Source organism: Taurulus bubalis (assembly GCF_910589615.1).
Source record: "Taurulus bubalis genome assembly, chromosome: 4".
Taxonomy (NCBI): domain Eukaryota; kingdom Metazoa; phylum Chordata; class Actinopteri; order Perciformes; family Cottidae; genus Taurulus; species Taurulus bubalis.
Genome location: NC_136592.1, coordinates 18,147,321 through 18,162,330, shown reverse-complemented (window position 1 = coordinate 18,162,330; position 15,010 = coordinate 18,147,321). Strand labels below are relative to the sequence as shown.

The window sequence follows — 15,010 nt, the reverse complement described above, 5'->3', positions numbered from 1 at the left end:
CAAGTGTTGGAAGAAACAGAATACCAAAGACAAATTAGATTAAAACCAAGCTGAAGTGTCTCCTTGAGGTGTCGGGCCTCCATGAGTCTGCTCTTTCTCCAATAAATGTTCTCTCAGTTTGGTTGACACACACATCACTTTAAAAAATCTCCCACAGGCGTTCAGTTCAGCTAGTTTGGTTTATCAGGGAAGCATCCTCATCATTCATTGTTTTGTTTCTCCACTCATTTGTTCAGACTTTGACTTTAATTTGTCAACTGTCGTTATGTGATATATCATTCACTGTGGTGATCATGTTTTTCTCATGTCATAAAGGGTCATTTTAATGGGAAGTGACTCATTTTAGAGGGTTAAGGAGACACACCGCCACAGCAACAGAGAGGCTCGACTGCAATAGAGCAGCGCAAAGGTAACGCAGTCTGCAGAGGTAAACACAAATTAAACTACTCAGAAAGAGAGAGAGAGACATCTGCTGTCTCTCTCTCCCCTCCTGTGTGTCCACTGTGGCAACATCTGCTTCCTCCGCTGTTCTTTCCCATCATGCAGTGGGCGTGTCCTTTGTGTTGCCCCCCCCAGCTTCTTTGTTCTAGCCAATCATTGTCCTCGCCAAGCTGTTCCCACGATGCACCAGTAATGACCAGAAGGCGCTGATGGGAGCTGGTGGCTCTGAAGGAATTACTCTGTCTTTAAACCCACTTTAACCCCCAGCGAGAAATGTCAATAAATAAAATAATAACTTTGCTAAAAAAAAATGAAAAAAGTAGAGGAAAGTGTTCAGTTTTAAGTGCTTTGATTTCCAATTATACCCCCCCAAACTATGATTTCAAGAAAGAATATATGTACATTAACTTTAGAAAAGGAAAATAAATTTAATAGAGTCATGCTGTGCAGATATAAACAGAGTCAGAGAAAAGAGACAATCAAGGAAAGACGAAGAAGAAGAAGGAGAAGGAGAAGAAGGGGGAGAAGTAGTATGTGAAAGAGAGAGATGGAGCTCTGGGAAAAGATCAGAGCCTGGTCCCTGGGGAGCTGCGACAGATGAAGTAGCTGAATAAGCTGTCTGTCATTGTGTGACTTGGGCTGCTGTGGTCGATTTGTTTGTTCATACTCAACAATGGAGGAAGGCTAAGAGAGAAATCTTTGTTTTCCCACAAGATTTGGCACCAAAAAAGTGATGCTCAGTTTGTGTCGGGACAATTTGAAAAGCTAATAAAAAAGGGGAGAAGAGATGCAAAATCAGTGAGTCAATGTTATGATGCTGTTTCAGACATGAAGAGAAGAAAAAGGTTAAAAATGTACTTTGTGTTTTAACAAATCTATCAACTTTTCAACTATCAACTAAGACTTTTGTGTTTACGTTGTGTATTTTGTGGTCAGGTGGCATATTCAAATTAGAATCTCAAACATTAGTAACTAAAGCAAATACAACACGCTAGTCAGCCAGAAACAGAAAGACAAAGTTTGTGTCTTGAGATAAAAAGATGATTCACAAATTCAGTGTGTGAACACCATGACTACTGTTTCATTAGGTTATATAGACAGATCTCTAGCCAGAAAATGTCTTCATACGTCAAGTCTCACACATGTACAAATAACTTATGTAATAATAATCTTTAATGGTTATTAATGGCTTTTTTATACCACATTTAATCAAATGTCCCCCTGTTACTGTGTGTGTCCCTGTTACTGTGTGTATGTGTCTGTTACTGTGTGTGTCCCTGTTACCATGTGTGTCCCTATTACGGTGTGTGTGTGTGTGGGTCCCTGTTACTGTGTGTCCCTGTTACTGTGTGTCCCTGTTACTGTGTGTGTCCCTGTTACTGTGTGTGTCCCTGTTACTGTGTGTGTCCTTGTTAGTGTGTGTGTCCCTATTACTGTGTGTGCGTCTCTGTTACTGTGTGTGTCCCACTGTCACTGTGTGTGTCCCTGTTACTGTGTGTGTCCCTATTACTGTGTGTGTGTGTGTGTCTGTTACTGTGTGTGTCCCTGTTATCGTGTGTGTCCCTATTACGGTGTGTGTGTGTGTGTGTGTGTGTCCCTGTTACTGTGTGTCCCTGTTACTGTGTGTGTGTCCCTGTTACTGTGTGTGTGTCTCTGTCACTGTGTGTGTCCCTGTCACTGTGTGTGTCCCACTGTTATTGTGTGTGTCCCACTATCACTGTGTGTGTCCCTGTTACCGTGTGTGTCCCTGTTACCGTGTGTGTCCCTATTACAGTGTGCCCCTGTTACTGTGTGTCACTGTTACTGTGTGTGTGTGTCCCTGTTACCGTGTGTGTCCCTGTTACGGTGTGTGTGTGTCCCTGTTACTGTGTGTGTGTGTCTGTTACTGTGTGTCCCTGTTACTGTGTGTGTCCCTGTTACCGTGTGTGTCCCTATTACGGTGTGTGTGTGTGTCCCTGTTACTGTGTGTGTGTCCCTATTACTGTGTGTGTGTGTCCTTGTTACTGTGTGTGTGTCCCTATTACTGTGTGTGTCCCACTGTCACTGTGTGTGTCCCTGTTACTGTGTGTGTCCCTATTACTGTGTGTGTGTGTGTGTGTGTGTGTGTGTGTGTGTGTGTGTGTGTGTGTGTGTGTGTGTGTGTGTGTCTGTTACTGTGTGTGTGTCCCTGTTACCGTGTGTGTCCCTGTTACTGTGTGTGTGTCCCTGTTACTCTGTGTGTCCCTGTCACTGTGTGTGTCCCGATTACGGTGTGTGTCCCTGTCACTGTGTGTGTCCCTGTTACTGTGTGTGTCCCTGTCACTGTGTGTGTCCCTGTTACTGTGTGTGTCCCTATTACTGTGTGTGTGTGTGTCTGTTACTGTGTGTGTCTGTTACTGTGTGTGTGTCCCTGTTACTGTGTGTGTGTCCCTGTTACTCTGTGTGTCCCTGTCACTGTGTGTGTCCCGATTACGGTGTGTGTCCCTGTCACTGTGTGTGTCCCTGTCACTGTGTGTGTCCCACTGTCACTGTGTGTGTCCCACTGTTACCGTGTGTGTCCCTGTTACTGTGTGTGTCCCACTGTCACTGTGTGTGTCCCACTGTCACTGTGTGTGTCCCACTGTCACTGTGTGTGTCCCTGTTATCGTGTGTGTCCATGTTACCGTGTGTCCCTGTTACTGTGTGCGTGTCCTTGTTAGTGTGTGTGTCCCTGTTACTGTGTGTGTCCCTGTCACTGTGTGTGTCCCACTGTCACCGTGTGTGTCCCACTGTTACCGTGTGTGTCCCTGTTACTGTGTGTGTGTGTGTCCTTGTGACTGTGTGTGTTCATTCAGCCATTCACACACACATTCACGCTATTGGCCATACAAGGATCCACCTGTTCATCAAGATTTAAACTCATGCTCACACAGACACCAATTTGGGTTTCAGTATCTTGGCGAAGGACACTTCTATATGCGGACTGGAGGGGATCGAAGCGCCTGTCTTTTGATTCGAGGATGACCCGCTACAGCCAGTAAGATGCTGCTGATGCTCTGTACTGGACCTCAACAAATATACAAATATATATCATATACTGAATATATATGTATGCTTTCATGAAAGGACTGACAAGAGTGGAGTACAATGATGGGGAACAACATGCAGCAAAGGATGCTGTGGTCCATGAATGGCACCATAACCCCCAATAACAAGAAGGCGCCCCAGTTTCTTCAGCTTTAACTTTCTGCATAGCACTGGTGTGTGCACGTGTGTGTGTGTGTGTGTGTGTGTGTGTGTGTGTGTGTGTGTGTGTGTGTGTGTGTGGGTGTGTGTGTGTGTGTGTGTGTGTATGACAGGTGACCATTGTGTAGACAACAGAAGGGTCAGTGGCAAAGTGTAGGCTCTCTTCTTCCCCATTTGTTGCCCTTTTCCCAGAAATCTCTCTTTCTCTTTCTCTCTCATACACACACATACACATACACAGACCAACAATTATTAACGTGTATGCTTACACACTGACACACACATATACATTCAAACAGATCTGCGAGAGGAGAGGAGCATATGAATGGACAGATTAATCAGATTATAGCAGAGACACACTTAAACAGCCTGTTCTCTGGATTAGCTACGGTCCTGCCTACTCCCTGTCAGAATAAAGTGTGTGTGTGGAGAGAAAGAGGGAGGATAGCAAAAGAGGCAATATATTATCCGACACACAACTTTGCATGTTTTCAGATTTGTGTATCACATTTTGCGTTGCTTTTGTTGTTGGTTCTGACATTAAACATCACAATGTTTTCTTTACTAAATAAAGTATATTCTAAATCATGCACTACAATTTATGGGACAATTCATAAATATCTTTAAAAACTATCAAGACTGGAAACTGACTGAACTGTTGAGCCCCACGTGGAAAGGAAAAACAAGTCTTCGTGAATATGTAACTGATCTAATAACAATATTTTACCCTGAAGAAGTTTTGATTTCCCCCCCTCAGAAGTTCAAAGAGTGCTGTGCTTTATGTGCAGCAGGGCGGCATATGGCAGCCAGTGACCAGGGCTTTGTCTGACTATTGACACCAGAGAGATGCACAGAGGGAGGATGTGAGTGTGTGCGACTGTTTGGGGCCGGAGGACAGCCTAACAACAACAAAGGACCAGCTTTAAGCCTGTCTCCTGTGATTTTCCAACTCAGCGAAAAGCTATTGTGGCAGTGAAAAAAAGTTAAGTTAAAAAGCTTAGCATGGTATGTGCTAACAACTGCCTGCCGCTTGTGTAATACAAGCAAATATTTTTTGAGCAGTCGCAGTCTTTGGTAGGGCAGCGATCCCCGTGTCTACAACGACTGGACAGGCCACTGCTCCAACATGTCAGTCTGTAACTAGACTTTCATATAATGTGACTCTGTGTCATATAAAGGAATGAATGAACTTAACTTGACATTTACTTTTATCAGCAAGGCCATGACCTGTGTGTGTGTGTGTGTGTGTGTGTGTGTGTATGCGCTAATGTCGACACTTAATTCACTTTTGCTTCGGTAATTTGAGCACATTTCTGATTATCTGTCATCCAATTTCACCGTTGTGTGTGTGTGTGTGTGTGTGTGTGTGTGTGTGTGTGTGTGTGTGTGTGTGTGTGTGTGTGTTTACATGAGACTGCAAACCAGATGAGATTCTTTGATGACTACTGCTACACTCCCAGTGGTCGATAAATGACATACACACACATGCACACAGAGCAGTTAGGCAGGGGCAACCGGGACTAAATCCAGACTAGTGGTTTCTCTCGATAGTTATAAATATCCTTCTGCTTAAAACAAGATCACACACACACAAGCAGTAATGCTTATGTACAGAGAACAAAAACATTCATTCACAAGCACATCAACACACAGACTAATGCAAACACACATATGTACCCATGCACATATAGATACACACACACACACACACTCACATGCACAAACACTTACACACAAAGAGATGGAGGCTAGCTAAGCGGTCTATGATTACGGGGTGTGTCTTTGTCTCATTTAGTGGTTCCACAAGGAGACAGTCTTCTGCTGCGTCAGACGAACACACACACACACACACACACACACACACACGCACACACGCACACACACTTATGCAAATACCAATACACTATCACTTAGAGACAACAAAGCCATTAGCTTGAATTTGTTAGTTTGCGGTGTAAAAATAGCTTCATATGAGACTAATATTTAGTTTAGTCTTTTTTCATAACGAAAAGCTCCTAAATACAGTCTTGGTTTTGATATTAACATATATTACTGTAGTGGAAAGCCACAGTCATAATCTTTCTATTTGTTCTTCTTGTAAATGTAATCTTCACTAAGAAAAAGCAACAACATATTTACATAAGTAGAAAATCACTCAACACCAATCGTGCTATATTTCTTTCCTCTTTTATTTTGGAAAAATATTGCGCTGATTTCCAGTAATAAAAATGACAGGCTTTGTACATACGACTTTTCTCTTAAATACAACACAGTCACAGGGGTCTCAAGTGCCTAACACATACATGCATACATACATACTTACATACATACATTATCTGCCAAATAAAAACAATCCAACTTAAATTATAACATGTTTAACAAAAAAAATTCACAACAAAATGGAACACAATAATTACATTATTAAATTAAAAGAATACATCTTCTTTAGATATAAAATAAAAGCAAATGATCCTAACCAACGACAGGCAGAGTGATGGTGTCCTTTAATTGGCTAATAGTGGAAGACTGGGAGTGACGGGAGTGGGAGTGGGCAGTGTATACATTTGACACCACACACAGGTATCATCTCCTCTTCTGTACACACACACATATACTAACACACACACGTACACCTCCATAGTGCAATGAGGTCTTGGCAGTTAAGACTAGTCCTTGATAGCTTGGCTTGCTTAGAAACACAACAGCATCATTGGAGGAGATTTAGTGAGCAACTTCTTTTAGGTACTTATGTCAATAAATTGCGGCAAAAGGAAGAAATTATGTAATTGAATAATTACACTTCCTTTAAGTTCTGTCTGATTTGTTTCATCGTCTCCTCCTTTGTTCGTTCTCTTGTGCTGATTGTTGTGTTTCCTAAGTTGCCCTGCCCAAAACATTGCCCTGTGTATCATAACCTTCAGCGGTCAGGGGGCCAGTATGGCCCAACAGGATCCATGTTGGATCGATCTGCAGTCACTACTGGAGTCTTCAGTTCTCTATTTTCTGCTGAGAACCAGCTCAGCCAACACTGTCTCTGTCAGTGCTGCAAAGCTAAAGATGTGCAGCTGCTGTAGAAGTTCCGCTGTTTTAACTTTTGTTTCGTAAAGAAAAGCTCCAATTGAGATTTTAACGAATTATTAACAATACATAGACATGCAGCAGCAACAGCTGCAGCACTAGCCAAGTACAGTATTACTACTAGTATTCCTTCATCTTTACTCTGCAGCACTGCACAGAACATGAACTGTCCAATATCCACAACAGCTTTTACACTGCATCGTAAAACCACAGCACATAACAGTACTACAACAGTACTTCAATAGTTCTCAGTACTCCAAAAGGTACTACACAGTTCATTCAACCAGTACTCCACAGTACTACAATATCATCGGTCAACATCCAAGTCAATACTCCATAGTTCATCCTGGGACAAGCAGTGAATCTTCCACTGCTGCATGAGTACTCGCTCAGCACTGTTTCTGTACAAAGAGTGCGAGCATTGTCTTCTGTCACTTCATCCATAGCACTGAGTCAGCATTAGACATCCATTGCAGCTCAAAAATGTCAATTATTCACGCATAGTACTACTGTAGTACTAAGTCCTTGCCAAGTCGTTACTGACTCTGTGTTGGCTCAGTAGCACTGTAGCTCAAAGTCCTCAGGTAAATCCCAGGGAACAGCAGCAAACAGCAGGAGTAAAACCTCCTGGAGACAAGCTGAGCTCTACTGCTCAGGGCTGGTGTGTGTGGACCGCCATCAACCACAGGAAACTGGTCTGATCTGGTCTGGACTGGTATCATACCTGGAATACAGAGAGAAGAAACATCTGTTTTTAGTGTGTTTTTACATGTGTGCTGAGGCAAATTACTTTAATTCAATTTAATTAATCTGTATTTTGTGTTTGCAGATTATTATATTTTTGTGTACTCACCTCCGTAGCAATGATACATTCATCTTTCTGGTCCGACATAACATATACGGACTGGTATTTGGTGTCGTTGGTACACTGGTGCCTGCTGTCACTGGAACTGTGGTATTCAACTTCACTGGTTGACTGGAATTTCAGATCACTTGCTGCGTGATGGTTCAACTCGCTGGACGACTGATATTTCGCTTCGCTGCAGCTTGGTGCCTCGTCTACTTGTTTCATTTCTGATGCGTCACTGTGGGACGAAGAAGAACACAAACAGATTCAGAAACGCCGTCCTTCACACAACACATGCCACCCTTGCATCAAGGCTAACATTTTTATCCATGCAGTTTAATGCAGGCACAAAATCAAATGTCCACGCAGTCTACCCATGTAAGTGTATATTTTGTATGTACCTGTTTTGTCTCTTCCTGTATCTTTCCTCCGAGTCAGACTCATCAAACATTTCACATTTAACCTCTGGCTCATCACGCTCCTCTTCTTTACATAGCAACAGATCCTCAGGCCGGAGCTCATGAACCAGGTTGTACTCCACACTGGGGTATCGGGTCTTAAAGCCGTTCTTCTCTGATCCGTTAAGCCCACTGATTCCACTCAGAGCCCCCAGTGACCCATCGACGTCCGAATGATAATCCACCTTCTTGTTGGTGTTTTTAATTGACGTGGTCATCATAGTACCCAGTTCCTTGTCACTGCGGAGACAATTGTTGGTGGTCGTCAGGTTGTTCATGGTCTCGTGGCTGTCACTGTGGACACTGTCGCTGTGGTGACTGTGCCTCTCCTGCAGTTTGACCCGAATGTAGACCACCAGCACCGAGCAGCAGATCAGAATCACAAGAACGAGGAAGACGCCGGCACAGACAGCGGTCCAGGGGAATCCACTGTCGTCATCCTCCTCGTATTCAATATTTTCATTTTCTGGAGAAGAATATCGCCGATCCGGTCCATCCACCACCGGCTGACCCCTGGGAACCTCTGGTAAGAGGAACTGGCAGTTGTGACCCCCATAGCCGGGCACACAGGCACACACGTAGCGACCGCCACGCTCATGGCAGGTGGCTCCATTGTGGCAGGGGCTGTGATGACAGCGGGAGATGGGGGAGCTGCAGTTTTCACCAGTATATCCTAAAGAAGAAGCAGAGTTTAAGAGTCTCGAACAAAGCTATGATAGAGCTTCATAAAAAAACGAATAATGTACATAATGTTAGTGTGCTCTCATACCTGGAGGGCAGTTACAAGTGTAGCCATTCACTTCCTCCTGACACGTCCCACCGTTCTGACAAGGGAAGGACAGACAGTATCCAGAGATGCTGCTGCTGTCCTCACAGTTTTGACCTGAAAATCCCTCAGGACACTGACAAAGGTAGGAGTTCACCAGATCCACACATTCTGCACCTGCAGAGGGGAGAAGGATTAAAACGAAGTGCGAGAATTAGTCCCGAGATACTTTAATTCAAGGTTTATGTTTGATTGTAGGTGACATAAAACAAAGAGGACAGCATACCGTTCAAACAGGGGTTGGAGGAGCAGTGGTCGATTTTCTTCTCGCAATTGAAGCCAGCGTATCCCATCGGGCACTGGCAGAAGTAGCCTCCTTCAGGGTTGTCGGCGCAACGCCCTCCATTGAAGCACGGCCCATCTGCACAGGTATTGGCGCTTAACTCACAGTTGTTGCCATAGAAACCAGGTGGGCAGTTGCACTTATAGTCGTTATCGTTGTCCTATAATGGAAATAATGGAAACAGTGGTTACACACAGGCTTGATTCAGTGAATACACTTGTTTTTGTCATCACTTCTCTCGATTAATACTCACAGTGCAGCTGCCTCCGTTGCGACAGGGGTTTCCAGAACATTCGCTGACCTGGATCTCACAACTGGCACCCGTGTATCCAGGCAGACAGGAACAAGTGTAGCTACCCTGGCCAGTGTTGGTACAGGTGGCTCCATTAATACAGGGCTTATGGTGTGTACAGTAGTTCAGATCTGGAAACATCAACAAGGAGCAACATTCATAAATAATACAGCCGAAATATGAAGGAAAGAGAGCAGATTGAGTGCCAACAAAGTAGTAAATCTCTTAGTAAACTCACCCTGGTTGCAGAAGAGCCCACCCCATCCCTCCTGACAGTTACATTGCCAGGGCTGTTGGCAGGTGCCATGAAGGCAGCCTGGGTAACGAATGCAGTCATCACAGTAACGACCACTGAAGCCCACTCTACACCTGGGAACACAAAATTCATTAAATATTGTTAATAACAATAGATATATCTATTCATGATCCATCTAATCAACTCCCAGATATAAACAATGCATTTTATTTTTGTCAGCATGACTTACTTGCACTCTCCAGGTTTATCACAAAAGCCATGTTCTTCATCACATCCAGGAAGACAGATTGCTGCAGGGAGGAAACAGATAGTGACAGGTGAATCATGGGAAATCCAGTGTTGGAAACATGTGTTTACCCTCCATCAGTCTCCCATTCACAGAGGGTCTTTTGAAACAGCTGCCTGCCTGTCTGGCTGGCGCCTTGGCCTTCTTATCTGTTTGTCTGTCTTTCAGCCTGTCTGTTGACCTGTGTCTCAACAATTAGTTTGCCTGCTCACCTGTCTGTCTGTTTGTCTGAGAGGCCTCATAAACCCAGTGGCTCATGTTTGGTAGTTAAAGACACACTGGACCAAACTTAGCTGCTAAAGTGGGAAAGGATAATACCTTGAAGGTCATCAGGTAATTCCTGACCATCCTCAATGCTGCAAAAGTTGCGGCAAATGTTACCTTTTAACTTTAACAGTCTACAGGCAACTTTGGTCACCAAACTAGGGAACCAGCCCACAAGCCCTCTCCTTTAACATGGTTTCTCTCCAACACAAAAGCATCCCACACAAAGCCTCCTTTCTCCCCTTGACTGTGGGTCAGAAGTCCCTTTTCTCACCCTTGGCCCCCTTTCCTCCTCTCCCCCCTTTCTACCCTCCTACTTCTGATCCTCCTTCCTTCGTCTTCAATCGACCTATCCCCTCTTTTCTCCTCCTCTCCTCTTCCTCTCCTCTTCCAAATTCATCCTTTCCCTCCTCCACTCCTCCCGTCTCTCCTAACTCCCCTCCTCCTCCCTCCAGGGCCAGCTGGTCTGTGTGGAGCTAACCACCAGACAGCTGCTCCATTGTCTCCTCTCACCGAGCAGCTGCCCCCTCCACAACAATACACAACCCTGCTCGGCCAATCGCCAGCCTGAGCAGCAACAATACAGGACCCCCACTTGGCCAATCGGGGAGGAGGTTTGGGGTGAGGAGGCCCCAGTGGTCTAATGGAAGGCACGCGGCGTGTGAATTACTGAGGAGCCACTCCGGCTCATTAGAATTGAGGCCTCTGGTGCTATGGGATAACTAACTGACGCCTGTTGCACACGGGCCTTGCATTAGGAGGTGAAAAAAGTCCCTCAACAATAAACGCGGGCAAGTGATTAACTTTGAAAATTGCTTTTCAGAAATCCAGAAAGTATTTCCCTCATAAGTGTTAATTTATAGCTCCTTAGTTGTGAGAGTTAAATAATGCATTCTTCAGCGTTCTGAGCCATAACTAATGAAAAGCAAGTTTTATTATTCCTTGTGTATTGGGGCGGATTAATAACCAAACACACTTACATTCAGTGCAGTATGGTCCCTTCCAGCCAGAGTTGCATATGATCTCTCCGCGCTCGCCGCAGGTGAAGTGCCCAAAAGCATCGTCTCTGGGCCGGCAGAAGACAGAGCAGCCGTCGCCGTAGTAGTGCTCATCACACAGGAAGCGGTAGGAGTATCGCAGCTCAGTTCTGCCGGCTGTCTGCAAATCCTTATACCACTCATCTCCAACAGTGAGGTGACGCTGAATTGTGATCCTGCTGATCAGACGCTCTGGGTTGTCTGCAAAAGTCAACAACGCAGCTTGTTATTGGTCGTATGTTAATACTGTTAGTGTTATGATTGAGTGCTAACCGCATGTTGTTCTGCAGAACAGGTGCACAAGGGGGGTGACACCTTGTCATTGTCAAATGATGATACTTATAGATACTAAGATATCTGTATTCTTTTTATAATGAAGATTTCTTTGCTTGGCATTCTATCGAAAGACAGTCACATATCTGAGTTTTTTTTGACTTGGGCAGGTGGTTTAATGCCAGAATGATAATACTTTTTTATGGTTCCAAAACAGTAAAGTGTTGGATGCTGCTGCCTGAATAAAATAAAATAAAACATGTTATATGTGAATTGTGCCTTTTCATTTAGAAATAGAGTGTAGACTACGCCTGGATTTTTCACTATCTCCGTCATCACAGACACTCACTCCCATGTTATGGTCAGTTAGTCATCATTAGCGAGAATAGCATGACATTAAGATTACATTAAATGAATATCTGTAGGGGCAAATCTCAACTGGCACCTGCAAAAACGGTGGGTGGCCTTTATCTTATGATGTTATATAAACCTTAAATAAAAGTGTCTTTAAATCAAGTTATATTGTATATATACTATATTATATAGTGGATATGCCTTGATGTAGGCTACTGAAATATATGTATGGTAGTGGATCGTGTAAATTGCTCTTGATAAGACTGTAATAATGACTGAGCACTAAATGAAAAACATGCAACTGTGAAAAAACAAGGCCACCATTAGCCTTCTGGCCTGTCTTTGAGTTACACTGCTGCCTTTTTTGGCTGTCACCCACCTGTTGTCAGGTCGTCCAGGGAGTCAGTGTGTAGAGCTTCAATGATCAGTGAAAACGTCCCCTGAGGAGAGAGAGAGGGAGAGTCAACAGCTGCTCGGTCTGGAGGCCTCCCTCCCTCCGCAGAGCAGCAGAGGGCCATTAGGAGGCCTCCCAATAAACTTCACAGTCTAATTCCCGTGTTGATTAGGGTCCTAATAAGGGCTACTACCTGCTCATTTTTTCACACCCCTGCCACTATCACACTCTGACACAGCCGTAAAACTAAACGAGGCGGAATTTCACGCTGCGCTGCCAATGATGTGCCAACTCAGAGGATGTTAAATTTCCCACCACGCCTGGTCGGAGGAGACGAGCGTTTGGTGACACCCCCTCCTCTTCTCACAGACACACACACACACTCGCCCTCCTCCCCTCCCCGTGTTATCCTACCAAAGAGCACAGAAATACTACAATAGCCCCTCTCACACAGCGCTGACAAAGACCCTCACAAGTGTGGAGTTTGTGAGCATCTGTTGCGTTTTGCACTCTTCAAAGCTAATATGTCCCAATGGAGTAAGACTGTAATAACTTTACAGTCTAACAGTGACCATTACTACTTAAACATGTGACATCCATCAAAATAAAATAACACATGACACAAATAATATACACAAAAAAAACACACATTTGAAATGCGGTTAAAAAAATAATCGTTTTACAATAATCTTGCAGGAAAGGTTGTAGTGGTATCCTTATACCAAAAATACGGCAAAAATACCGTATTGCAAATAATGTTTCTCATACGATGTTTATAAACACTTACCGGCCATGTGAAACCGAAGAGGAAGCGGATTGGGTTGGTGAAGCTGTCTGCGTTGGTCTCCGGCACCTGGAAGGAGTTGGAGCCGAGGACGGGAGTCACGGCACCGCCATAGGTGCAGGGAGGTTCAGGGGAGACGTTAACCTGGTAATGCTTCAGACAAACCCGAAAGAAAGTCTTGCACTCACACTGCTGGCTATGGCCCTGCGGATGAGCAGAGCCTCTGGGGCAGCAGTTTGAGTTCCCCGGTATCCCTTTCTTGTTGAGGAACTCCTGCAGCTTCAGCTCAAACACTCCGGAGCACAAAACCTAAAACACACAATCAGCCCAGTGTGTTTGAAACAGGTAACGTCATGATGTTTGAAAAGTTAAGGACAAAGTATTTTAAAACTTTTTTACAGCCATAAAACTATGCAAACACACGCGACGTGTGTTTTTAATAGCCTAGCATCATGCCCTCATATTGAACCTACCTGGCAGGTGAGTAGGGAGAGAGTGACAACCAGGAGCAGAAACAGGCGTCCCATTGTGTTGACAGCCCTTCAAAAAGCAGTGAAAGGTCCACAGGTCCGTGTAGCCCGACTCAAACAATCATGGAAGAAGTTTTTTTTTAAGTCTCTCCGTTATGTCACAGTCAAGGTGAACTCTTGACGCGCAGGAGTGAAGATGAAGTGAAACTTTTTCTTTGGTGCGTCTGTCTTATGCCCCTCTATTTGTCCATGCGAGGCACGAGTTTTTGACAGAGAGAAAAAAAAGTTTTACAGTGAAAAGTAATCCTCAGCAGAAGGATCCCTTGGACAAAACGTGAATGAAATCCCCGATGGAAATATAAGAGAGTTAATTCCAGTCAATCGTTGGAAGAGAAGAGGCAGATCTTGACGGCCTTGTTTATTTCCCCACTTGATAGATAATGATATGCTGATGAAGTCTTCGTCTCTCTGTGCCTCTCTCGGAATAACAGTGCGTATGTCTGATGAGTCTCCTGCTCTGCACAGGGTTTTATACCGAGCCAACAGGCGAAGAGTAATAAGATGCAAATGAGCCCCTCTGCTCCTCTTCTTCCCCTCCCTCCACCACCACCACAAGTCCGCCCCGGGCCATCACAAAGAAAGAGGGGGGTGGGGGGCGCACCACACAACTTTTCTAAACCCGCCCCACCACCCCCTCCCCTCTTTCTCTCAAAGGGACAGACCAAATGGCTAGTGAGCTGTTAAATGTGCAACAACCCCTTGCTTCCCCTGATGCCTCCCTCCTCCACAACGAAACACACAGGACCCATTTACATTCCGACAAATTCTTTAACCTCTGCACGAAATCCTCTACATCTCAGCATCAAGTGATTTATACACGCAGCAGCGCAGTCTGACGGTGGCTGCTCGTAGCCTATTGGGGTGATATGCTAAAGGGATGGCTGGCTTGTTCCCCGCATGGCCAGCCGGCTGCCAGCCGCCCCAACTGCGTTACAACGGCCATCTGCTCCGCCACATTCCTATGGTGTTACCCCTGCCGAGGTTTTCACATGTTCACACCCCTCAAAACAAGTCGATTTGTTCCTATTACCGTATCTTTATTTCTTAGTTGCATGCCCTACACAACATACCCGCCTAGTCCGGCTTTACAATTGGTTATCTTTAATGTATGTTAATGTCTTAATGGTACTCTGATCTACAGATTTAATGCTAAATAAAAAATTTAAGAGCATTTGATTGATCAATTCGAGCTGTTTCCCTGAAAAAAAGGCATAATGTAACAGAACAGCGTCCCTTTATGCCAAGAATAAACAGGTGTATACATTTACAGATCACCCCATCTCCAAAAATGTTAATGATGATGACTTTTTTATGATGATGACTTCACAAAATCCCCATTCACTGCATATAGTTTAATTTATATGGATGCAGGTCAAAAACTGTGAAGCCGAAAAATCTAAACC

The 15,010-nt window shown here is 44.4% G+C and overlaps 1 protein-coding gene across 1 annotated transcript; it reads right to left on the bottom strand.

Annotated features, from left to right (window-relative positions):
• Positions 1-7,441: 7,441 nt before the first annotated feature.
• Positions 7,442-13,604, bottom strand: dldh (dihydrolipoamide dehydrogenase; the record flags this gene model as incomplete). The annotated part of the gene is made up of 12 exons (XM_079217549.1): positions 7,442-7,447; positions 7,577-7,808; positions 7,972-8,701; positions 8,798-8,971; positions 9,081-9,297; positions 9,391-9,560; positions 9,668-9,798; positions 9,915-9,975; positions 11,216-11,473; positions 12,279-12,339; positions 13,081-13,386; positions 13,551-13,604. The coding sequence occupies 12 exons, from the start codon at positions 13,602-13,604 to the stop codon at positions 7,442-7,444; spliced, it is 2,400 nt and encodes a 799-aa protein (XP_079073675.1).
• Positions 13,605-15,010: the final 1,406 nt, after the last annotated feature.